Consider the following 27159-nt stretch of genomic DNA (forward strand, 5'->3'; position numbering starts at 1 on the left):
CATCTCCTGGAGCTTTCCAGTGCCCCCCCCCCCCCCCACCGCACAATCTCCACTTAAGAGTGATGGTATTACTTTTTGTTGGAGACCACGATATTTAAAACATGTTATATGACCCTGCAGTATCAGTTTAATGCTGTATTTTAAAGTAAAAAAAAACAACCAATTGACTAGATGGCAGCTCAGTCAAATATAATGTACTTTTTCACATTAAGTAAAGGCTCCTAGAGGCTGTGTCCGAATGTCCACACTATCCCCTACAGTGCCTTATATAGTACTCACGCCATTTTCACAGGGTGTCCAAATGTCCAGAGAGAATAAAGCAGTGCACTCAAAATTACCCACAACACATGCTGAAAAGCAGTGAGCATCACTGGTCACTAGACGGCTCAATATAAACCACAATACATTGCAAGAAGCAATGTTACGGATTATTGTGGACATACGGACACAGGAAGAGACTGTAGTCCTGCATCAGTGTGGGTTAACAGAGGTATTATTTCTTGCAATATGGATTTAATATACTAACTGACTTTTAAGGGTCTCATCCCATCCCAGCATTTTGTAATTTAACCATCTTGTGTTTGCACACTACTGTAAACAGACAATCCCAAAACAAGTCCTGTCATTGGAAAGTTGTATCTCAAAGCAGTGTTTCCCAACCTTTTTTTCTTTGTTTTCCTGGAGGCTTTTTAAATACAGGAAAGATTATTCCACCCTGTGCCAGTCCTCTCACTCATTTACACTCACACCAACTGAGCATGAATAATGAAGCTCAGCCTCACAGAGGAGTTATTTCATTTCCCACGAGGCTGGAAAAGTAAAAGTCTAACAAACACGATTACTTTCAAAAGAATATATTTGTGTGAATAAATGTAGTCTTATATGCAAGGTAACTCAGTGTTAACATGCTGACTGTGAGTGCCTGAGTCTGATTTAGGATACACTTCATCCCTCACACAGACTTTTTGGTCATTCTTGTAGATTCTTTCAGATTTTTTAAAAATGTATTTATGTTTAATAATTAAATTTACATCTAACTTATATTTAATTAATCTAATAACTTATATTTAATATATATATATATATATATATATATATATATATATATATATATATATATATATATATATATATATATATATATATATATATATATATATATATATATATATATATATATATATATATAAATATAAATAAATCAGTGCAGTGAATTCTTCATGCACCTCCAGAAATCTCTGGCATTCCCTCCTAGCAGTGGGAGGGGCCTCAGTTTGGGAACCACTGCTCTAAGTGGTAAAACCTTGCACTTTTTAGTTTTGTTATTAGAATTATAGTTTCATCTGTAAATGTTTAAAAAAAAATCTTTGAAAACGGTCATGTATCTGCACAGGTGCTCATATTTCTCTTTCTTCATCTCTGAATAGCCAAGAAAAGGTGGACTGTGTTAGACTTGACATCAGCCCAGACAAACCTGGAGAAGGCTCCACCTCTGAGACCTTCCTGTGATACAGGATCATCCTCCTCTTACAGCACTGTCTCACTGAGACAGTGCCCATCAGCTGGGGAAACAAAACACTGACTTGGAGCAGCACAATCCCTCTGTCGAGCTTCTTCTCCCCTTTTAGGGAACCCGACGAAGCTCCCACAAAGCTGAGTCCAGCTCCACTCAAGTCTTTTAACTCCTACATGTCCAGCACACGTGCAAACAGCGTCTTGGCAGCTGTTTCCAAGAAATGACGGACTTCTGCTGTTAACTGCCCACTGACATCCACTGTTTTAGGAATGATCTCAGTTCTCTAGTTTCTCATCCCCCGTTCACAACACAGATGCCAAAGTAAAGGCCTCGCAGGTGGGGATCTCAGATTGTGTGAACCCATTGTGTTTTTTTTTACATTTAAGTTTAACCAGTTTTGCTGTTAACCCCTTTTTTTATTTTGGTTTTTTTGTCATCCATGAGTTGGCTCACATTGTTTTTGACTTTTTACTAAACTATACCAGCTTAAAACTCGTTCAGTAAAAGCCATTTCAGTGCTGATAGTGTCAGATAATTTCCCTCTAAAGCTGGTTAATGACACAAACTGAATCGAAAAGGTACATTCAGACCACTATTACTGTACCACACTACTTCTTCATACATCAGACAGATTAGCTCATTGGCTCCAGGGGAACACTCAGTGTGAATAATGCTGCTCTAAAGGTGGTCTTTTATTTTCACTGTACAGCTCACAATTCATTCGTAGTGTATGTGAACTTGAAGTATTTTTATGTATATATGTGTACTGTGATTTTATTTGTAATATAACAGAAAACCTACTTCAGAGGCCATATAAAGTCTGTACTGTATAGTAAAGTAAGCACTTTGCCAGTAAAGTTTATGACCTAACCTAGATTATATTGTGTCAATAAAAAGATGACTCCCCCCCCCCGCCACCAATAATCTTTTATAGAGATGATGTTTGAATACAACTCAGGATCTTGAATGATTTCTGGCCGTGGTAACTTGATTTTATTGCTTGTGGTTGTTTCTTGTCACGAGGCGTAGTTAACCAGTCTGCTGTATTCCTTTCCCCGCCGACACAACAACCATTTTAGTCAAATATAATGAAGCGCAAGCTAGTGGAGAACATTTGTGGCCCCGGTTAGTCGCACCTGTTTTTATACTGTCTGTATCTTTGTGAATATCAGTGTGTGGTATAAAGATAATTTGGTTTGTCTAGCGTTACAAATTTATGCAAAACATTTCTACTGTCTATGTAAAAACGATCATATTCTAGGAATTAGTTTTATTTTACTAAGTGCAGTCGTGTTTTAGCAATAAGTATTCCATACAGTCCAATGTTTGGACTCCTGAACTCTGCTAATATTCTGGCAAAGAAGAATTTGACACGTTTGTCTGTTTCATCGGCTGTGTCTGTGTGTAGCGACTTTACGGACAATAGCTTATGTGCCTTGTTGAAGCTCTTTATGTGCACGTGTTGTACTACTGATTATTAAAATGTTCAGAACCGATGTACAGGTACACAGGGTGGTGACCCAATGCCAAAGACAGGCCATCCAGTACACACAGAGGCTTACGTCTGTCATGTTGTTTCCCGTCTGTGTAAAATTCGTAACCTGAGCCACTGACTCAAAAAGATGTACTTCAGCTTATCTTCCATTCACAGATGTGTCTGTTTATCGGTGTGTGTTCTCCTGTCACGGCGCTAGTAATTGCTCGCCACATAAAAACCCTTTTATTGATATGAAGGTACCGTTTTCTTGTTTGAATAATTAGTGTATGTCAAATTATTTGTGCTGTCAACATAAAAAATGAACGAGCATCTGTATTTATTTGTTAAAGAAAAAAAAGAGAAAAAAAAAAAGAAATATAGTTGTTTTTTCTCTTCACAAATGGTTAATATTGACCAAAGTGGACATAAGTAGCCAGTGTTTAGATCAGACGCATGGTTTATGTTGACAAATAAAGACTATTTTCACAGAATGAATCAAAATTTTAAAATGACACATTTTCATCTAAAAAGAAGTCCAGTTAAAATAAGTCGATAACCTCCAAGGCTGCTGGGTTTGACAAAAAGAAAAATAAAGTATTTGTACTGATGTAGAGACGTCAGTGAAGCACTTAGCATCCTGTTGCTTGATGACTTTTCTGTCATGGTTGATTGTTGCAAAGCAATAAAAATGAATTCATGCTGAGTTTTTTTTTCTGTCATTTTTTTTTTTTTTTTTTTAATCCTCCAGTTTTAAATGCGGTTTTCCATAATGTGGGTTTGGATGTTTCTCAGCTTCATTACAGCTGATTCAGCTCATCATCAAGTTCTGCAGAAGCCTCTTGACCCATTAATGTTTGGTCAGATGTGGATAAGTATGGAAACATGTAATGGATGCAATACTGACTCACTACCTTCTTATTTTCATCACCTGTTAGAGCAGCAGATCTGAGTCAGCGTTTACTTATGAAAGATCTATTTCCCTTTTTTACAAAACAAACTCCTGAACACGTTCCACCAAACCAAAAAAAAAAAAAAGGGGGGGTTTAATTAGTTTAGGAGAAAAGTTTTTGCACTAGTTTTGAGAAGCTGGAGTCTGGAGACAACATGAGCGATGTTTGAAGGGACATCTCCAGGATGATAATTCTTTAATGAAAATGTTTTTGTTTTTCTTTCAGAGAAAAACCATGGAGTGAAACTGATTAGATTCTTAAAGGGGAAAAACAGGACATTATTAAATTAGTGTGAAGATACGATATTCTGACCCATTATCTGGAGTTTTTCTCAGTAGATACAAAAGGTGGCAGCAGAGATCTACGTTAGAGATCACTGCAGACACACACAGAAAGCACACACCTATATCTGCATCATACCAGCACTGACTCTATGCTGGAATGCCAGAAAGGTTTCCAACACCAAAGTGCATGCATTCAGTTACCTTTCCTGTCCTTTAGTATTGCAGATCGTGTAGATTAACCTATTAGGGGGAAAAAATGAGCTAAACTGTTTACTTCACTGTCACGTTTCCAGAGGTGAGAAGATCTGCAGGACTTTTGACAGTCATTTTATTAAGAAATCGGTCCAGCAGGTACAATCTTCAGGCGTAACTTACTTTACAGTAGTGACTTTTTTCCTTGCGCAAAATCTAATGTAATGATCACACGTTACATAAAATGCATAATCCTTCATGAACGTGTTTTATCGGTCTCCACCACAATCTGAATGGAAATGCAATTCTCCTTAGTTTGTTAAATGAAGCCTTGCCTTGACAATGTGTCGGCTAAAACGTGTTAGAGGAAAGCATTGAGAGCGCAGCTTGTTCAGTTTAAATGTCAAGCACAAGAAACTACGTCAGAGAAAAGGTTACATTTATTTCTGAAGGTCTTCCAAGAATTCAACCATGATAAACAAGTCACTTCTGTGATGATGCCATAATTTTGTCCTATTAATCATTGGACAGCTTTATTAAGTTTACCCTTTATTTCCCCTGCAACGTCTTGATTAACATTTCTGAGCAGCATAATCTCGACACAGCCCTGGTCTCAGTCACATGCATCTTGACTGGCGCTTATAGAGCAGATGCAAAAGGTCAAATGATTCCACCACACAGCTGCGTTCCCTTTAAAACACACTCAGTGCTTATCTTCTGCTAAGTGTCAGTTTGGAGAAAACTTTCTCAATACCCATTTAAATCACAGGACAAACACTACACCGGACGTAGTTTAATTAACATCAATATAATTCTTGGTTTATGACATATTGACAGTAACAGCGGCAGTCATTTATATAAACTCTAGAGGCATACTGCTTGTTCTACATGAATTCTGCATTATGGCAGTGCGTCATTTCACAGGAGCCGCATTGTCCTCTCAATGCCACAATGACTAATATCCCGTCACAGGTAAGGAATTACATCTTCCTTTTCATTGCTCTTTGTAAAGTGAAGCAGGATGTTGTTTCAGTCTTGTTTAAAAAAAAAAAAAAAAAAAAAAAAAGGTACCCAGCATCACACTGGTGACAACTTTCAGACCCAGTCACTCGTGAGTAAATATAGGTGCTACATGTTGGACAATTCTGTTTTTGTACAAAGTGGCCTGTTTAAAATGTTATTTCAATACAACCACGATTACCAGGACTCGACGATTCAAATGAAGCTGTATGAATAAATATAGCTGCTCCCCGCCCAAAAAGAAAAAACCTGATTGAAGCTGTCAAACAAGATTTTTTAGTATGAAACTACCTGCTGTTTCTATATTAACAAGGCATTACTTTGTACATAGCAGTTAAACACGTGTGTGTTTGTTGTTTGAAAATGTAAAACTTCTGTGTTTGCAGACACCCACCCCAAAGAACAGCTCCACGATACATGACAGTTCCTCTCGTCATCAGGTCGAATCAGTCACTCGTGTGTTGGCTCAAAGAGCAGATTGCTGGGAAACTACAACACTGCATGGCAACAGAAACAGCCCCCCCCCCCTTCCCATGCAGGTGAAATTTTTATTCCTCCTCCTAAAAGACGCAATGTGCTCTAGTGGAGAACTGTGGTGGCTTGAGGGGTTCTGGGCTCAGTTAGCTGCGTTGGGTGGCCCCTCTGGGATGAGTGACATGAAGAATGTGATTATGAATGACCACGTGGAGGACAAGAAGCCTGTGTTGGGGGCACTGTTAGGATCCTCTCCTCCTTCCTCTCCGCTTTCCCCATCATCATCATCAGAGCCATCATCATTCACTCCTTCCTGTACAGATTATGTAGGAGAAGCAAGAGAGATTTGATTCACAGCAGTACTTTGTGTATTATATCAGACTGCTGTGATTGCATAGAATGAATTACAGAATCACCCGATGAGGTTATTTTGTAAGCTGTAATTACATAGTAGAGTTATTGATCTTCATTATGCTATAGTTGTTCGGTCATGTAATAAAATGTCTAAAATAAGTGAAGGATAGTCTGTCACACACATTTTATATATATATATATATATATATATATATATATATATATATAAATAAATATATAAATAAATATGAAAATAAATAATCAAAGCAGAAGCCGTTCATTTTATCACCTTTATGTTGCCATTTATCAAAATAAAAACCTCCATTGTGGCTGATTTTATGGGTCGTGCTGTGATGTATAAGAGGGGGATGCGATTACCATTTCTTGTAATTCATGGTTTTGCAGGTCTCCCTCCATGTCATCCTGATTGGCTCCGTCTCCAGGAAGCTGCAGTTCGTTTTCCAGATTGAAAGGAAACCAGCCAGCCTGGTGCCTGCACAGAAATAAAACATCCAAACCCGGAATTACAAACTTCATACATTTTGTCAGTAAAAGTCATTTTCTTAATTTGTTAATCTCCTAAATTTCTATTATGTGAAAATGTTGGAAGCAGGATTGCTGCAGGAGTGTTTACTTGTCAAGACATAACTGAGACAAAAAAAAAAAAAAAAAAAACTAAGGACAAAAAAAAATTTAATGAGTTTTTGATTAAATAATCAAAACTCTATACCACTTCAACATATTTGCTAAAATGGTGGAGATTTTAAAGAAATTTTGTGAGCAGCCTGTCTGATGTCAGCATAGTGTAGAACAGCAGATGTTAAAACAGTGGCAACCGAAAGGTAAGTTTTTATTTTATTATTTCAAGCTGTGTCCTGTCACTGTGCAGGCTTACTTTATATTATTAACAATATTAAATGATCTTGCCCTAAAGCAGTGTTTCTCAATTCCAGTCCTCAGCCCCCCCCGCCCTGCATGTTTTATAGGCAACTCTACCTTAACACACCTGTATGGAATAAAGGGCTCCTTAACAGGCTGCAAAGAACTTGATGAGGAAGTTCAATAATCTGACTCAGGTGCTTTGGAGGAGGAACGTGTCTAAAACATGCAGGGCAGGGGGGCCTGAGGACTGGATTTGAGAAACACTGCCCTAGAGGCAGGCCCAACACCACAAGTTCTTTTACAGAGGCCTGCATGTAATTTTTTATATATATATATATATATATATATATATATATATATAAATAAAATTTTTCATCTCTTTAAAAACAGCTGAGTGAAAATGACAAATTGTCCAGTTTTTTATTTAACAGAACTGACAGACAAAAGTTCATTCTTTTAAAGCTACATCTTGTTGCACTCATGTCCTCTGCTTACAAATTGTATATATGTGTATTCATTTTAATTAAATTACAATAACTTTTTTAGAAGGTTAAGTTCAATGTATACCATGGACAGTGATCATTCAAATGTCGACTGGCGTGCATTATTTTCGTATGAGGCATGTATTTTGGCAAGTTAAATCACTGTAGTATCACTCTGTTACGGGCATCACCATAGCAACGCGTTAATCAACTGGTTCAGATCAGCTGACTTTTGACAGGTGAATGAGAGAAACGCGCTGTAGCTTGACAACGATTGTAGTTCCTAAACTTTAGCATATCTAGGAAGTTTAAACAAGAAAAAGAAATTAATATATGTTGCAAAATGTTTACTCTGTGGGACTGTGGTATAAATGAATTAAACAACTTGGATCCACACGGTTTTACTGCACGACGGAGTCTAAAACAGCAGCTCCTCGTTGTCTAATCCTTACGTATGCATCATCATTTGGCAGGTGGGGCAGACATTTAAAAAGAAAAAAAACAAAAAAAAACAACAACAAATAACACTCACAGGTAGAGCACCAGCATGGCCATCATCACCATGACAAAGCGGCTGAAAGAGGAGTAGAAGTAGACTATGCTGAGTAAGATGGCAGCACGTGAGAACGTGTACACCCAGTCCAACCAGTCCCTGTTGAGCTCCTCCTCATTCAGGATCTCCCCTCCTTGGGCATTCATCTGGACTTCTGGGTTGCCATGGCGACCCACTTGCGGTCGCTGGCTAGGTGAATCAGATTGGTTTGAGTGAGCTGCGGGCTGGTCGCGCCTGAAGTTGTGATGGGAGGCGGCCAGTAATTGACTGCAAAAGGAGCAACACAAACCTTGTTAACATTGCTTTCTGCTTGAACAAAAAGCTAAAAAATAAACTTACTAATGCATGTAGTACTGCCTGGCATACAGCTGCTGCCACCACATCACCGTCATGGGGCTATAGTAGGTGGGCAAGTTTGAGAGAGGTGTCGGCTGTGAGTCCTGATTCCAACTGGAAACAAAAAAACCCAAAGTATTCATATCCGATCTGCAAAACATACAATACACACATACCCTTATTTACCACAATCGTCATTAACACATCACCCAGCTTTGATAACTCAGGATATTAGAAGCCTGGTGTGAAAGACTTAGGATGTTTTATTTGATCACAGGCTGCATCAGTTGCTATTAAAAATGTATTATAGCTTTTATCAATGATTGTAAGCAACAGTATCCAGCTTCTTATAGTGATTCTTTTTTTTTTTTTTTTTTTAAATCTACTTTTAAGAAACATCCATCCATCATGCTGTCCTACAGCATGATTTTATAGTGACTTCTTGCTTTCACAATGTTTTTTTGTTCAAAGGATGCTTTATCAAGTTTTTCTGCAGGCGGTACAAACAAAATAAAAAACAAACAAACAAAACATGTGGTTATTTTTAAATGGGGCTTATTGCAAAGTGAAGTTTTTTTTTTTTTTTTTTTTTTTTTTTTTTTTAAAACTTTTCAGTCCAACTCTTCAGCTGCTGCACTGAGTCAGCTTACAGATGTACAGTTTGCCTCTGTACTGCAGAACTTCTCAGTGTTTCACCAGTCCAGAGGATTACCTGTGCACAAATTGTGGATACATCTGGTAGTAAGGGAAGGGTCCTGCTCTCTGCCTGAGCCCGTCGCTGCTCTCTTCTGTTGACGACTGGCCACCTTGACCAGGACCACTGGAGTATGGAGGGGCCTGTGAGCAGAACAAAGAGTTCTGAATATTAGTAATAGCTCTGAAAGAAGTGCACAAGATGATATCACATCCTCAGAGATGTAGATCACAGCAGTGAGGTGGATGATGAAAGGAAACATGTGATGATGAAATGAATTGAAAGGCATTAGAGTTATGTGACTGACCCACCGTGGGACTGGCAGCACTCTCCTGAGGCTTATTACTGCAGCTGCGGGGAAGCTTCGGGGAGCTGGGGGGGGTCCGTGAGGCGCACACCAGATGGAGCATATGGTACTCATCCTGCTGTTGGAGCCCATACAGGTCATTACTTCACAAAGTTCAAATATTAAATATACTTCAGGGCTTTATAGGTGTATTTTACTGGAAAACAGTACTTTAAAGCATGCTGAAATCCAGATAAATGCATATTTCTCATGACATGCTGGAAAAAAAAACATGATTCTCCATTTAAAAAAAACACATAATTAGTTAATATTGAATTGACTGAAGGTGCAAGCAAACAGAAAATTGGGAAAATATTAATTTTATTAAATGTAAGTATTTAAGCACCAGGTTCTCCACAAACATGCATTGTGCATCAGGAGAGGGGCGACCATCCTGAATGAATGAATGAATGAATGAATGAATGAATGAATGCAAGTATTTAAATTAACGAACTGGATCTGCTCTCTTATTAATTCAAAACTAAACCTCTTCAGAGATGTACTACCACCCTTTCATTTTCTTGATTAAAAGAAACAAAACATTATCCAATACTTTTTACCCTGCTTAATAATGAGCAGCAATGATTTCATCAGTAATTCCCTAAAGAATCCTGTGAAGCTCTGACGCTAATGCTTGTGAGCATTGTGGCTGCATAGTCCCATTCCCACCAACAATCCTTCTGGTGGGCGCTCTTGGAGCACACAACCTGCCAGCCACACAATCTTTAACACAGCATGCCTCTTCTAATGGATGCATAATAAATCGTTTTAATAATAAACCACATCTGAAATGGTTCAAAAAGTTTTCACTTTCAGCAGCTGTCATTTCTGAGGACTCGCATATATTTATCAAAGTTATTTTGAAATATTTTATCATCTCTGGTCAACATATTAACAGATAAGCTGCATTTTAACGTCTGCAGGATTCCTCCTCCAAACAAACTACAGGGAAACGTGCACTGCTGCAGACAGTATGACGACAATAACAGTAAACTATTTTTACTGTTTCGCTTCAAGAGAATTGTTGCCCTGATGTTTACCTTACGCAGTAAAAACAGACACAGTGCGAACTTGACTCATGCACAGTGGGTGGGGACGCTCTCGTCTGCTAACACTGGAGCTGAAAGGAAAACCATCAGGCACCAAACATTTAACACTGCCATTAAGAAGCAGCTATGATGGCACAAGGTCAGCTTGCCACTACATCTGTTTAACTGTGGAGGCACATGAGACTTTAAAAATCTGACAACCTAAAAAGGTTTCCACTGAGTTTAGTATTAGTAACACCGTTCACCCTCAGCAGAGCTACAAATATGAAATATTTTATTTATATGATTTAGAAACTAATATTTAACTCTTTACACATAAAACCTCAAAATTCAACATCATGCATGATTTCAGTGGCTCTGCAATATTACTTAAAAATAAAAACATGCTCGGCAATGCATTGTAATTTTGCCTATTGTTTTTCCTGAAGTTGAGATTTTCCTGTTTTGTTGTTGCATTTAGTTCAATGCTGCTGACAGAATAACTGAATTAGGCACCTATGGACAACCAACACCTACAACATCAAGTGTTGTCTGTCCACCTTCACCCACAATGAAAAGTTTTCATGGAAAAGTTTGTGGTTGTATGACAACTTTGATATCTCTCCATCCAGTTACAAGAGTTAGGAGAAGTTGTGTTGCATAATAGCATCTACTTTGGAAGAGGATTGAACAGAAAGCACATTATGCGCACTATTTCATTAAGATTTAAGAAAACTAGCACAGATGTATAAAGTAGCTGGCTGAGATTTCCAAAAAGTGTGAATCTTAAAAGCAGCGAGTCTGACAGTTTAAGTGCTTCTCATTAACTATTGACCTGGAATCACCAGAATAAATAAAACACTCAAACCCAGAAAAACTTACCTTCCTGAGAACATCTTTTAAGGTAAAGTGATCCAAAAGTAGCTTTCCAGAATAAACCAGCCTCTGATCTTTAGAGCTCTAAAAACACAGAATATTGAAAATTAGGTCAAGTGTCAGTACTTGTGTCATGCAGACTCGGTATATTAGGAACATTTGTAAGAATATAGGTCACTGGAGAGGGTAGGCTCTTCAAAAAAGACAAACATGAAAAAGTGAAAGTAAAATTTCAAACTATGTCTCTTAGATGAAGATGATTATAGCATCAAAGGGCAGACAACTTGTGTAAGTGAGTAAAGAGGATGAGATCATAGTAACCTCAATCTGGATAAGTAGGTCTTAACAATGGATTTATCAACTAGTACAACAAGGTCAGCGTGTGTCCTGATTGAGCTCACAGTCATTATACGATCATTCAAGAATTTTAATTCTTTTCTTTAAATTCTGGCTCAGCTGAAACTGCATTTATTTTCCTCAAGCAATCCAATTCCTAAATATACCACAGTTGACTGAGATTAAGTCACTTTAACATAAATACAGGCCTTAGTGAGATTACTCTGCAGCTTTACAACAGAGCAGTTTGTTCCTGTTTGTTTGTAATGATTGCATCAGACCAAGTTCTCAGTCAGGAATGAGAACAAAATCAGATTAGCAGCAAATACTACTAGAATCTCAAATCATGTAGCGTTGTTAACCAGTGACAGTGGAAACTCAGTTTCTTTAACTTTTACATCAATTGTCTAAGTGCATGTTTATTCAACAGTGTTATGATTCATGGACAAATCTAGGTGTAATTTACACAACCAAAAAACAAAAATGAACCAGATGGTGGATGTTGTCATCCAAGTTTTTAAAAACAATTGCAAATGTAATTCAGCTTAAATAATTATGAATAAAACGTCACACCTGGCATTTAACTACAGCCAGCCAAGCTCTAATGCAACTAATTTCCTCACTTTGAACTGAATAAAATCTCACCCAAGAAAAAACAAAAAAATTAAATGCAGGGTTTCTTGACAACTCAGCCAACCAAATTATGTAACTTTAGTGGTTCTGAGGGGCTATAAACACTTTATACCAGTTTGAGACATCAGCATTTTTCATGACACTTTTTCTTTTTTCTGAACTACTCTTACATAATGCCAAGGCAAATAAAAAACAAACAAGAAGCAAATCGAGATAACTATCCTTTAACAGGTGGTTATCAGGAGGCCTAGGTCACAAAAAATCAGGGGAATTATGGAAAGGAATAAGTAAACAAAAACCTGATGTGTTTTAAAAGATTCAGTGTGAAATGCTCACGGGTTTGCTTGGGTACACATCAGACAGGTGGGCTTTAAGTTTTTCCACAGTCCAGTTCTGGTAGCAGTTGATTGTCTGGTCGTCGTACTTCTGGTTAGGAGCCCTGATGACAAGGGTAACAGGATTGTCCACAACAGCTGGATCCATGACTTATCACCATTTGCCTTCCATGAAATACCAAATGAGATCTGGACCAAGTTTTCTGGGTAGTTTCCAAACTATGCTTTTTTTCTTTATTTTTTCTTGGATTCTGGCACCGTCGGGGTGAGCTTTAGTGTATTTTATTTTGTAGATGGCACACTGCTGGACACTGAGAGGAGAACAAAGAACATGAGGTTAGGGTGACCTCCATGTTATTAGTTTGATTTGATTTTTTTAGATTACGAACAGTTACTTGTTTATATGCGACATGAGATTAGCTAAACCGTAAATAACAGTAGATTATAACATGGTTGTAGGATGGTTACAAAAGAGTTTGGAAATACGGACGCAGTAAGAACAAACAGCGAACTTGGTCAAACAAATAAATAGCATTTAGTGGAAACAGTCATTAAATCTAGCCAGGGATCTTTAACAACTGGCTAAGCTAACGTTAGCTTCGATAGGTTTTCTGTAAACAATCCTTCTAAAAGCGAAAATAATAAATTGTCACTTCGCATACTGAGCCAAAATGTTTAAAACAATATATATCTACGACGATTTTCGTCTAAACCAAACCCATTTCTAGTTTGCTTACCATGTTTATTCCCAGTGTCCGAAATGTTACTACTACCGCTTGTAACTCACAGCCCAGCCTGTTGTACTTCTTCGTTGGATTTAGATCGCAATCGTTCGAGGTTGTCAATATCAAACATAGGTTTTAAGTATCGCCACCCAGTGGTAACTGAGGTTAATTACAACATAGCCATAAAATCCATGTAAAAACCAGGATGTGGTAAACATGTTAAGCAAACATAATGTAGTTATGTGAAAAATCATACATTGCTTTAATGAGAAAGATAATTTAACGTTTCCCTGTTTGTGTGAGCTGCTGAGACCATGAACAGTTGCATGAAGTAGAAAACAATTTTATTTGTTGCAACAGGTTGCTTTATTGCATGAGTAATTTATCAAATTTAAGGTGGTATAGTGTAACTTGTTCAAATATAGAATCAAAAGTTTATCCAAAGTCATTTTCATATAAAGAAAAAAGTTTAAAGTAAATATGTGATGAAAAAGAATTAAACAAGCTAAAATTCAAAACAAAAACTTGCAAAAATGTAAAAAGGTATAAAGCTTATGAATAAAAGCAATAAGTAGTGACAGCAAACATTTTTTAAAATGAACTAATAAGTGTATACTTTACAATTCTTTATTTTTAAGCAGCAGTATGTTGACAGGGTGAAGTACAGCACTGTTTGAGTTCTGCAGATTTCATTTAATTGCACCACACTAGAGATATCAGTTTTCCACTTCCCTTTCTCTTTGCATGTATCCATCTATGCACATATCCTAAATTTAAGGAGTCTGGAAACAGCTGATATACATTAGGCCATTAAAGGTTTTCAAACCAGAAAAAATTAAATTGGACTTCCTTAGCCCACAGTCATGGATGTACAGTGCAAATAAAGGAATTATTTAGCCTTTGTTTCCTTCTCCAAGTGTGTATGAAAGCTACAAAAGCAAACCCAAATAACTGAGGTTAACTTTAAAAACAGCATTCCAACTTTTGCACATTTGCTGATGCTCATTAGTCCATGTAGGCTTCATCATTGATTTATGGACACTTAAGCATTATTTTATTATCTAAATAAGAACAGTTATCTAAAGGAAAGAAAATTAAATTCTGTCACACGAAACTTACCCCAACTATGGAACACTGATGGTAGTATCATGATCCTGGCCTGTTCTACTACATGTATTAAAGATTTGTCATCACTGGTAGAATTAAAGTCCAAAGAAAGTCCATAAAAATAACCAGGACTGTAAATATAATTCAGCACAGTTTCACAGGGGAAAAAAAAACAAACAAAAAAACTATGGGATAGAAACATAATTTTTGTGTTGTGATGACTGTTTAACAATTATTGAGAATTAAAAGGCGTAACTCATACTAACTTTTCAAACTAGGATATAATTTAGCATTATCTAATCTCAAACTTTTAATCTACTTTTAATCCTCAACCATAGTTTTTTCCTAGAGAGAGTAGAGATCAGAAAAACAATGAACGTTCAGTGTTTAAGTTGGAACAGAAATGTGCCTGCTAGTTTGATTATCCTGCACGATCTGTTGTACAAAAAGGAGAAGGGAGCCCCAGTTGAAATAAGCAAAAGAAGGGAGCAGTCTCAAACCAGCCACGTAATGTGCTGTAGGATCTGGGCCACTCCTCAAAACGGAAGAACCAAAAACCTGCATTACTAAACATTTCCAACTCAAAACACCAACAGGAACCAGTGGAGAGGTTGGCAGTGACCTCTTTCTGAGCTTTGTGCATTCCTGCCTAATGTCCATCCCAGCACGCCACTTCAGCCAATCACAGCAGAGGAAATTAAAGACAAGATGACACACAGCTGATAATGCTAAGTAGAAACAGCTGACCAAAGCATGTATAAAACCAATTCAAATGTTTTGTGGAAATAAACGCTGCATCTTAGTCAAAATCATCAGGTTAAGAGTGGATTTGATTTGAAGATATTCTGAAAAAAATAAACTGGGGATCTAATGTGAAAATGAACTTTTATAGTTCACATCAGTCATTGCAAGCAGCTTTGTTCTTGAATTTGCCTTGTTATGCTTCTACTCAATTTGCCATTGGATTATGGGCAGAAGATCCAGCATGGTTTTAGTGCAGATAGCTGTGATGGAGGGTTCATTCACATGAAAAATAATATAATTTTTTTAACACAGTGGAAAAAGTTTAAAGAACACTAACAACATTGTATTTGATAATACGTTCATTTAGTATGTGCTAAATGTAAATAAATGTACTCATTTTATTTCAGTTACAATATAAAAACAACAAAAAAAAAGTTTTAGCACTTCTTTGATTTTGTTTTGAAATAATTATAAGTATTATCTGCCCTTGACATTTAGCTTTTCAAGAAGAGTGGAGACTGCATTTTCTTAATCCAACAGAGACTCTTCTTCGTCTTTTTTATTCCATTTCTTTTTTCTTGGAAAATGTCAGAGTGCTTTCAGAGGCCCCAGAGAGCTTCCTGTGACCTATGAGTTGGCCATTTTATGGAGACACACAAGTCTTGTCAATATTTTTAAGGGCTTCCCTCTGTAGAAAGGTAAAATGTAAAAAAAAAAAATAATAATCAAGAAAAAAATAGACCTGACAAAATGTTAATGGTAGGGTAAACAATAAACATATAAAGAGGGAAATTGAATATTCTTTAATATGCCAAATAAACAAAATGAAAAATAAAGAAAAAAATATGAAAAAAGAGAGTCATGTTGAAAAAAAAAAAAACAACTATTCCCACTGAAAGTCAATTAATGGCATAGAATTAGAATATCTTTACAGTCATTGCTTTGAAAACAACAAAATCAGTGCCCCAAGGAGATGCTTAGTTTACTCCCACACACACTTTCTCATACATATACCCAGATACAACTGGACACTGGTAAAAAAAAAAAAAAAAAAAAACAATCTAAGAACTGTAATTAACATACATATGGCGATTAAAAGTTGGCACAGTTACATAAAAATAAATCCTAACTCTCTTAAAATGTAGGTTTGCAAGGGGATGAGAATTAGCTGAAAGTTAAAGATATTCTTCAGTCTGGTTCAGGACTTTATGGCTCTGTAGCACTTTCCAGAGAGTAGCAATGTGAAGACATGATAGCGAGAGTAACGTCGCGGATAATTCTGTAGGCCTTGTTGTGACAACATGACCTGTAGATGTCTTTCAGAGAGGGAAAGTCCAATGATTTTCTTCTGGCATATTAACCATGCTTTGGAGAGCTGCCTCTGAACAGTATCTGGGTCATGCCAGGATGGGTATGTCTTTATTGATCAGTGTTAAAAGTCTTCAGCAAAGTGACAGGGATGTGTTTTTTTCTCTCCATGTCCTGTGGAAATGTAAGCAGTACTACTATAATGTCTTGTAAGCTAAGGGCTAATGGTGATGTTTTCATAATTATTTACATGAGTTGTGCCAAAGGGAATGCTTCATTCCATACTCAAAACTATCAATTTTGAGCATCAAATTGAGTGTTTTACTTTTTAATTTTGCAACAGTGTCATGTGGCCTGTGGGAAGTACAAGTTTAGTGCCCCTAGAGGCCAAATGTTACCCAGTATCTTTTTACGGGTGGATCACATCAGGATAGTCCGCTAGAGTCCGTCCAATTGGGGACTCAGCTCAGTTGTTGGGGGGTGTATCCATTCAGACCGAGATTGCATCCACGCTGCACTTTGGTCAAACGCACTAAACCTTTACAATAATATATCTCCATTCCTACCAAAGGTGGTATTTAGCGAAAGAGGGAACAAGACTCGCGTGTTGCGAGTTAAACATGGCACACGAAACTATTGCTGTTTTGGCACAACGCAATGCTACGATAAATGCAAGAAGTGACTTTTTTTGTAGTCCGCTTCCTGCATTTGATCAGCTTGAAACACGTATTAAATTATTTCTTTCCTATTAAAGCAATGTATGATTTTTCACATAACTACATTATGTTTGCTTAACATGTTTACCTCCTTCTGGTTTTACAGGGATTTTATGGCTATGTTGTAATTAACCTCAGTTCCCACTGGGTGACAATACTTAAAACCTACGTTTAATATTGACAGACCTGCGTATGTAGGCGGACCGAGTCTGCTTTGGTCCGATCAGAATTTGTTTGGCGCATTCACATTTCCAAAAACGAAGTGGACTTTCCAAGAAAGCAGACTGATTCGAATAAAAGAAAAGGCTGATCTGAATGTACCCTATGTTACTGCTACTGTCACGTGGTCACTTGTCACTTCAAGATGACGACTTGTGCCACCTCCTTGTCCTAGCAAAGATCCACCAATAGCAGTTTTATAATCCCTTTTTCTTTGTTTAAAACAATGCCACAAGAAAAACCCTGGCAAATAAAATCTACATGGAAACATTATAAGCCTCCATTTAAACCCATAAAGTGATCCTTTTTAGACCCATGACTGGATATTTTGCTCTCTGTCATTTCAAAGTGAGCTGCCATCTATATGAATTCTAAAAAGCACCAAAGAGTCAACAAAACAAAAAGCTGTCAGATATCAGGAGTCATACACCCCCAGTTAACCTACATTCCTATTTATTTGATCAAAAAAGGATATCATAATGTTCTCATGAGGAATAATTTCTTGCCTTTGTCATTTAATAAACAAGAATCATAAAATGTTCCAGGTTGAAATGACATATTTCACATCCTATGGGGAAAAAAAGCACCTCTCATTCAGTCAAAGTTCATTCAGTACTACGTCATTACTGCTTTTGTAACATTTGCCCTTTACATATCCACAATAAAATGAATGAAAAGCCATGATTTAGGTAACAATACTGTGGGTTTTCCTTGCTATTGAACAAAACATTTTAGGATTCAGAGGCCCCTGTCTTTCCTCTGTTTATAATGAGTGCCTACACAAGTGACTCATTGGTGTGAAAAGGTCTCTGACTGGAGGAGGTTTTAATTAAGTAGTAACGATTGAGGCTGCTCTGCCTTCTGTTTTAGAGGTCAGAGTACAATCTATAAATCTTATTGCTTTCAAAGGTCGGAAAATTCTGTCATACTCATCATAGCCAAGATTTTTCCAAACAACACAAACTGAATTGATCATTGGGCCTCCCTATAACTGGATTATGGCACGTGCCGTTTTAATTCTGCTACTAACATGGAGTCCTTTTTTATAACATTAACAAAGCGTTTCATATTTAATATTATTTGATTGTTTTATACCCACTGTGTAAAGTTATAAAAATAAGACATAACCTATATGAAGTCACACAGGTGGATCCCAGATATTTTAGTCTGATCAGACTTCTTGGACTTGAACTTATAAAAGGGATGTAAAACTTCACTTCACTCTCATTGTTGACGTTAAAGACTGTCCTTTCCCCTAAAACACCTGAATGGGATCTACAAGAAGATGAAGACTATTTTTACGTACAAAGAAAATGTGAACTCTAGCTTCCTCCCACCATGCATGCATGTTAGTTTAACTGATCACTTTAAATTCTTCCTGGGAATGAATGTGAGCGTGAATGGTTGTTTGCTCCTCTGTGTTGGCCCAGTGATAGACTGAGGATCTGTTCAGGGTGTACCCGGCCTCTTGCCTGATGGTTGCTAGGATAGGCTCCAGCTTCCCTGCTACTCTTAATTGGACGAAGCAGTTTGGAAAATGAATGAATGAAGAATATGCAGCCTCCAGTGGTCACAGCCAGTAGAATTTGCAGCGGAGCAACTAGGTGTGAAGGGTAAAAACTGTATCTGACAGTGATAGGGGTCAAAACTGCTTTTAAAACTTATAACCGTACAAGACAGTCTTCCTCTTCCTTCTTTTGGTGACTTTGTGGCCCGTTAAATGACAGACTCAATGATATTTGCTCCAAAGTGAAAACATTTTTCTGAGGCATATTTCCTTCATGCCACAAAAGACGAACTGATGAATTGTGTTTAAGGAAATAAACTAATAGCATGCCATATATTAACATTTTAGCAGGTTTCTTTGCGATAATTATTGTAATATTGCAATTTTACTTTGAATTACAGAAGTAGACACTGTTTTTAATAATTGCAGAAAATTACTCTAATGTTCATTTGTTACATCACCGCCTACAAAGGTAAAGTAATAGATACAATAAATTCTTTGTACCAACATCAATAACCCTTCACCAAAAAAGTAAGTGCTTCCCTGATAGTAGTTGCATGAGAGGTTTGTGTATATAGCTTATAACTTTTCTTTTAACTGTTTATTGTTATTGCCTTGCAGGTGGTTTGTTGTTTTAGGTAATGTTAGTTATGCACAGCGTGTGTAAATATCACCATGTGCATTCATTGTATTATATGTTGGTATGCATCATGTCAGCATATGAAATGAAAAGAAATGAAAAATGAATTGAAAAATACTTTTTTAATCCCCAAAGGGAAATTCAATATTGTAGTATATAATAATAATTTGAGGAGGTCTTGTTCCGGAGGCTGATGGCTGCTGGCAGGAATGATCTTCTGTATTTTTCAGTCTTGCATCGGACCTGAAGAAGCCTCTCAATGAACACACTTTGTTGTTTCATTACTGTGTTGTGGAGAGGGAGTGAAGAATCCCCCATCATCTTCATCAGCTTGTGCAGCATTCTTCTTTGGACAATCAGCTCCAGCGGCTCCAGAGTTACTCCAAGCACAGAAGCAGCTTTCTTGATCAGTTTGTTGATTCTTTTCAAGTCTCTGGTTCTGATGCTACTACCCCAGCAGATGCTGCAAAGCTGACTGCACGCTCCACAACAGGCTTATAGAAGATATGCAACATCTTGGTGCAGACGTTAAACCATCTCAACTTCATTAAGAAGTACAGTCTGCTCTGACCTTTCTTGTAGATGTATTCAGTGTTGCATTTCCAGTCCAGTTTGTTGTCCAGCTGAACTCCAAGATACTTGTATTCCTCCACCACCTCCACCTCCTCCATATGCTTCCAAGACCAGTTTCTTTCCTCGGACACATATGTTATTTTATTTGCATTGATAACTATTTTCAGTTTAAAAATCACAACATACCTGCTTTATCTCATCTTCTGTAGTTTGCATTTGTGAAGGGTGTTTTTCAGGTCCATGCTTAGTGCCGCTATAATGATAGAGCATTGTAGGGTTGTTTGAATTAATGTAGCTTATAGTGGCAGGATAAGATTAAACTCGGCAGGGAAGATCTGTCTGTCTGCTTCTTCTCAGGTGTTTGATTATTTCAGTTCTGCTGCACTTAGTCATTTTTCATTTTCCCACCGTGTCACACTCACTTCATGCTTAATTCTAGTGTCACAGCTCTGGTTCAATCATCTTTTTTCCCCTTCACACCTTAATAGTTTGATCCTATTTTTAAAATTTGCTTCTCTTTTTTCTGCCACTGCTCCATGGAGATGATGCCTAAGAAGATAATCATCAAACAACACTGGTTCAGATTCATCTTTTGAACATCATAATATGTTGTTACATTTTTTATTTAGTATGTGTTCTCTAGTTGGACTGTTTTGCAGGGAAACTCTTTAAAGTTTGAAAAGGTACAGATGTTTCGAGTGGTCAGTGTTTCCTAATAAAAGCACGCGTGGAAAGATCCACATGTGTGTTCAATAACGTTATGATGAATATCATTCATATTGCCTGACTTTAAAATAAGACAATATGAAAACATCTATACTTCTAAAAGAAAATGGTTGAACAAAAACTTTCTAATGGCGTCCAAGCTTTTCTACTTTTTACACTACTTGTTCATTCTCAGTGCAGTCAGCATAAAACATTTAAACACAACAAACTGGCGCAGAAGTTTTCAATTTTCTACCTGCAGTTTCACTTCTCACATCGCAGTATTCAGTCGTCAGTGGACAACAGATACACTGAAGAAATCTACAATCTACACTGGTAGTTGTTATGAATTCAGAATGATGCACTAAGGGGAGCTCAGATGTACGTCACTTCTATCCAAGTTTGGCTGATGTCAAGGCTTACCTGTTCTGACGTTGCTGTGTGCAACTCAGTGCTGTTGTAAACAGAAAAATATTCCATGTTGGCTTATTCTGATTCATGTGATACTGTCATTTTGCAGACAGCTTTATAGAATTATTCATGTCTGTAAACTGTTTGATGTTGGCATGTTCTACTTAAAGTTTTATGATGATGACTGACCATTGTGGACCACTAAGTAATCTGGTGCATGATTTCTAATAACTTACTCTTGATCTTTTATGAACTTAAACTTCAGCTCTTGATTTTTACCTGATAAATAATAGAAGAAGTCCTGTTTTGTTTTTTTTTTGTTTGTTTTGTTTTGTTTTTCTTTTATTTTGCAGGTTTGTTTTTGTGACGTTTTTTCTTTGTAATTCCATCATTCAAAATAAATGGAGAGAAGCAATTATTTGGTCGATGCTGTCATTTTGATTTGAATAGATTTTGAAGCCCCCATGCCCCCTCAGTATTACTCATGAAGGTGCTGACAGTTAATGACTCAATAATGTACAATAGGTCATAATTTGAGGGAGGAGAGGGGTTTGACAGCATTCCTTAGTGCCAGTTGCGACTCCTATAATCCATATAAAATTTGTTTGACCCTTGATTATGCCATACTAAGGACTGATCCACCTTTTGATGCAATTTACACAGTATGTTTTTGCATGCACGAATCATTAAATCATTTAATTTTCTTATTTATTTTGCTGCATGGTGGTGCTGCTGTTTATATTGTTGCCTGACACAAAGTTCTCTCTGTAGGTTCCTTTTCATTCTGCTTTTATAAACATGCAGCTTAAATTGGTCATTCTGAATGGACCATGGATGTAAAAACTGAGCATGTGTGGTGATTTTTTTCCATTTGCCCTGCAAAGGATTACTTTCAGATAATCATGCAGGCTAATTCATGCAATCATATCATGAAGAGCATATTCAGACAAAAAATATTCAATTTTTAAATAACATTTGTTCACAGTAATAAAATCTTTTCTGCAGGGCCACACTCTCCTTATGAGTCATTCTGTGACACTTTCACAAACCTGTTGCTCACACTGGGTGGCAGTGTGTATTCACTTTTACACTCAAACTAACATAACCTCCTGTAATGTGAACAATATTTCTTGCAGCTAAAAACCCTAAAGTCTTAATGATACCTTTAAAGAAAACCATGCATTTTTAAGTCATATTAACAATGAAGTAACTTTTCAGCCATTATGGAACTTTGCACAATGAAATCTACTTTAGTTTTGCAGCAAAAAATTTTGAACAATGGCAGTGATGACTTATCTTTGCACATGCAAAGAAACTTTATAGACAAGAGTCAAGAATGCACAAACCAAACGTGGAATCAGAGCATTTATAGAATGCATACTCACAGTTATATCTCAAAAGAAAAGAATAATTGCCTCTACTGCAACAATTTCATGCAGTGGTCCTCTGATCTAACAGATTCTTCATCTAAGATACTCATTTGCAGACCTTTTGAAATCAATCCTACAATTTAAACAATTTAAGGATCATGCTTAATGAGCTACTGATAAAGTACAGTCATTTAAAAATTTGCTCTGCTATTCAACATGCAGCAGCACGTATATCTATCAAACTGAACTTTTCTTTCTGAGCTGCAAGACTGTCTTACGCACACACACACATATAGCCAATCTGAAAGACAGCAGTCCCCATGGCAACTGGCTTCCTGTTGGCAGCCACTCCATATACAGATTTCCTGATGGAAAAAAATGGTAGAGGGAAAGACAGAAAATACGAGAGAGAGAGTTTGAGCTTGGCAGTAATATATTGTACTGGGAGTTCACGCTTTTTGCTCTGGTTTTACCTGGCTGTGCATCTTAAATGTTTGACTCATCTACCTTGACGCAACTTGGGTATTTTCTATTCACACTATTAGCCTTAAGTTTCTTTGTGCACATAAAGTGAATAAAAAGAGGATGAAAGCAGCCTGAAGAAGAATGACTCAGGCCTCTGGTCTGTATCTAAGTGCTCTCTGCTGGCAGGAAGGAAAGATGTGCAAATTAGGGAAGGTCAATTATATGCAATTTGGCAGAAGAAATCCCTCCCACTGGTGATGAAAATTGATTTGATGGCTGAAAAAGATTGCCTACAAGTTTAGTTCAGAGTAGTGGTATTTTTTTTTTTCTTGTGAATCATCTTGTGGTTGGTCATCCACCTCACATGGGCAAGATAACCTCATGCAATGCCTTAACAATGAACCCACCCATCATGAAAACGCCTGTCACGTGTGGGACTGCTTTGTGTAAAATTAATCTCTACTGAGCTACTTTTAGTGGTACACAAACCACGAATAGAGTGTTCATCAGACAATGGGCATGGACTGAACATCTTGGCAGAAGCATTGTGATTAGAAATAGTTCCCCATGCCAGTAAATTATTGGTTGTAGCTCCTAAAAATAGTCCCCCCAATTTACTCCCAAGCATTAAAAATAATGACTGGTGGGTCGCTACCAGTGATTTATTCTTAATACATGTACTTATAGGACAGTGCGATCTAAAAGGGTTCCTGCTGTAGCTGGAAATAGTATTTCTGGGAATGAATTACTTAAAGAACTTGCATCACAGGATGTTTGGTTGACATAACACAAACACACATGATACAACTGGATTTACAAATTAGAAACAACAATGAGAGCCTTTAAATTCAAAATTAAACAAATACATGTCCTAGTGACCAAACAGTAAATATACTTTTTCCCTTTCCTTTCCAACAGCTTTTAAGAGTTATGGCTCCTTTATGTATAGACTGTTCCAGTCATGGAAACTACAGAGCATTCATCAATCTTACTGATCCTCTACCAGTTTTCTGTAAGATTTATGGCTGAATTCAATTTTTAATTTTCATCTTACAGCATCTAACTTCACTGTGAAATCTTCTGTCACCGGGTTACATATAGGCTTCAGTTTTAGGACTGTGCAGGTAAGCAAACTAGTACATGGTTTGACAACCCTCTTGAAGATCATAATTTGCTGTTCATAGGGTTGACAGGCTGAATCCTACAGTGTCACGGTCAGGTCACAAAATATCACAAGACCATTCATGCATGTAGTTGACTTTTTTGTGACTTGCTCTGAGTTGTTTGCTATGAATCATATTTTAATTCAACTGCTTATCAAGACAAGTGATGTGCAAACAACACAGACAAACAATATATGTTAAATGTTGCAAAACACACCAAGGTAGATGTTTGGTGGAAAGAAGTTCTAGAAGACCCTTTTTAGTGTCTTTTATTTAATAAATAATTCAATAAGCCAAGTTGTGAAATACACTGATAATCCTCATCTCAGCAGCAACATCCCTTTAAATAGGCTTGAATAACCATTTATCCATTTTAGATGTTCGACTTTTGTTTGCATTAGTGATTTATTTTTAAATAGTGTGTTGAAACTGCTTGCACAGTATTGACCACCAGGTTAGTTAAAGTAAAAGTAAGTCAACTAAAGCTAAGGTTAAGTTAACAAAACTTCAGCATCTTTCACTTCTGAGATTTTTAGCATCTGCAAGCATTAAGATCAGTCTTTCACCGAGATCATTCACAAAAAGGAGTGTTACAGGTTAATTTGAGGTTTGTTTTCTGATGTTTTGATTTCTTTGCATACAGTTCTTAAAATAGCCTAAAGGGGCAATTTGTCCAAACCAGTTGCTTTTGAAATGTAATCTTGACAAATGGGGTCTGTGGTTATAATCGGTCAGTAAAAATAGCTTTTCCTTTTCAGTCATCATTGGTCCTTAACCGGGATATAAACAATTCCAAATGCACCAGGGGGTAGAGCAAAGAGGGTACAGAAAATAGCAACAAAGTATATCATTCTATAATCTTTTTTTTTAAAGTAAGAATAAGCTGTATGTTACCCTGCCTTTTACCAGATAATAGCTGGAATAGACTCCACCTTCGCTGAGAACCTGACTTGGACTAACGGTACAAAAAAATGAATGAATGACTAAACTGTATTTTACAGGTAGTAAATGAGGGATAGTCTTACCATGACATTTTTAATTAAACTCTGGAGCTCTGTCATTTGCAGCTAATTAAAATGCTTAATTAAAATGTATTTCTGCCTTTTAAATCAATTTCCACACTGATGGTTACCGCTTTCAGAGCCATCATCAGAATCAATGTCAAAAGCTTTTATGCCAGTCAAACAGAACTTAATGTTGACTTGCATTAATTCTTCAGCACCTTTTCAACACCAGTAGAGTCAGAAAAGAGTTCCTGTGCTGTGGAAAACCCCACAACCATCTAAACCAAATGACTGCAGACCAGCTGCCTCAATACCTCACATTGTCAAATTCCTGAGAAGCTGGTATTGGCTGGCCTTAACCAGTAAGTTGTCATAAAATGATTAAAAGCACATTATCAATTGTTATCAACCCATTTCTATAGGACGATAGGACTCTAGAGTGGGTCATTATCCATTCACATCCCTATCTGCACCATTGAAACAGGAAAACATACAATCCAGTTTGAAAGGAACCCAGGGTTTTTTTTTGTTGTTGTTATTATTCCCCTTCCTAATTGGCTGCTCTCTGTGTCAGTTGTATTATATGTTTCAGATTTGATTGTTTCCAGATTTGAAATGGTCATCCTGACATGAAAACTAGTCAAAATATTGAAGTACTTTATTGGATCTCAGTCTCATATAATAGAAGGCACGTCACTAGGAAAATGACTAAAGTTCTGTAGTAAACGTTCTGCAATCAGTTTTAATGAAACTTACATCATTCATTGTTGTCACCGAGAGGTTGCACTTTCTTTAAGCTTGTTGCATAAAGTGCAGTTCCCTTTGCAGCCATCTGCTGGAGCAGCAGCATCAGTCAGAGACTGTAAAAGACTGAACAACCTGATAAAGGATGGTTCTGTGTTGGGGAAAACTCTGGAGCTGCTTGGGATGGATTCTCCAGGAAAGAATTCTGCACAAGCTGCTGAAGACAACAGATTCTTTGCATCCTCTGCCCAACAACAAGGCATGTTCAGGGGGAGACGTCTCAAGTCCAATGCAAAACTAAAAAAAGATACAGGAGATCATTCCTGCAATGTCATAATCTCCAAACAAGGCTCTAACTATTATTGATTTTATAAATACAAAAAAATAACCCAACTAAAGCACTAAAATATTCCTCTGGGAAAATATAGCATTTAATTTTATTGTTCACATTTGAATGTTCTGCATTTCCTAACAATATAGCATATAGTAAACTGAATTTAAACCAAAGTGTGCTAAAAAAATAAACTTATGTATGCATGTTTACATCGCCCTCATATCATCCTTCAATTCCATTCATCAGACAATAATATACTGATTGATATGTTTACTGTCATCTCACTAAGAGGCAAAAATAAAGCTTAGATAAAGGAATAAGTGCGTTGGCGGTGTGTGGCATGCCAACATGTAAACCTCCCCGTTTTTCTTGGCACTCCTTTCCACAAGCCAAGACAAAACATGAATGGAGCTGCAGACTACAAGATGTCAGCTCTGTCAGTGGGCTTGACTCCTCATTCAGAAAAAAAATGTCTTGCAGAGTGTATGAAGAGTGCTGTGTCTATCATTTTGTTGTCAATCAACATACAGATAATGGGTACAAGGCCTCTGCTATGAGCGAGTCAAGCGGAAAACTGCACTTAAGTGAAAGTGCTGTGAAGCACTCAAAGTGTGTTGTATTGAACAAGTTAGCACCAGAGGACAGGTTTCCATAGC

At 37.1% G+C, this 27159-nt stretch overlaps 2 protein-coding genes across 9 annotated transcripts in view; one reads left to right on the forward strand and one right to left on the reverse strand.

Moving 5' to 3' along the window:
* The window catches only part of LOC306769810 (sodium bicarbonate cotransporter 3-like), a 53527-nt gene extending 49841 nt beyond the window's left edge, over positions 1-3686 (forward strand). For all 6 annotated transcript variants that reach the window (XM_079258535.1, XM_079258532.1, XM_079258530.1 and 3 more), the window contains one exon: positions 1428-3686. In XM_079258535.1, coding sequence (XP_079114661.1) covers positions 1428-1509 — 82 coding nt within the window. In that variant the 3' untranslated portion in view covers positions 1510-3686. The remainder of the gene's footprint in view (positions 1-1427) is intronic.
* A 1155-nt stretch (positions 3687-4841) lies between these two features.
* LOC306770138 (homocysteine-responsive endoplasmic reticulum-resident ubiquitin-like domain member 2 protein) lies at positions 4842-13586 on the reverse strand. Of its 3 annotated transcripts, none has more exons than XM_079258955.1 (9): positions 13506-13586; positions 12770-13079; positions 11471-11548; positions 9526-9639; positions 9233-9357; positions 8524-8634; positions 8164-8451; positions 6646-6760; positions 4842-6226 (listed from the first exon to the last, which is right to left on the reverse strand). In XM_079258955.1, the coding sequence occupies exons 2-9, from the start codon at positions 12914-12916 to the stop codon at positions 6056-6058; spliced, it is 1149 nt and encodes a 382-aa protein (XP_079115081.1). In that variant the 5' UTR covers positions 12917-13079; positions 13506-13586; the 3' UTR covers positions 4842-6055. The 3 variants fall into 3 exon arrangements, with proteins under 3 accessions (XP_079115081.1, XP_079115080.1, XP_079115082.1); XM_079258954.1 differs by having other exon boundaries at positions 8524-8670; XM_079258956.1 differs by lacking the exon at positions 13506-13586 and having other exon boundaries at positions 8524-8670; positions 9526-9664; positions 12770-12909.
* Between the last annotated feature and the right edge of the window lie 13573 nt (positions 13587-27159).

Source organism: Telmatherina bonti, assembly GCF_933228915.1.
Source record: "Telmatherina bonti genome assembly, chromosome: 19".
NCBI classification, from domain to species: domain Eukaryota; kingdom Metazoa; phylum Chordata; class Actinopteri; order Atheriniformes; family Telmatherinidae; genus Telmatherina; species Telmatherina bonti.

Bases quoted from the DNA above. Each gene is read 5' to 3' on its own strand.
- LOC306770138 (XM_079258954.1), bottom strand. From the start codon at position 12,916: ATGGATCCAGCTGTTGTGGACAATCCTGTTACCCTTGTCATCAGGGCT. The intron at 9,358-9,525 runs GTGGGTCAGTCA...TTCTGCTCACAG, and splicing joins AGAGTGCTGCCAGTCCCACG to GCCCCTCCATACTCCAGTGG. The intron at 6,761-8,163 runs GTGAGTGTTATT...ATTTCTGTGCAG, and splicing joins GCCATGCTGGTGCTCTACCT to GCACCAGGCTGGCTGGTTTC.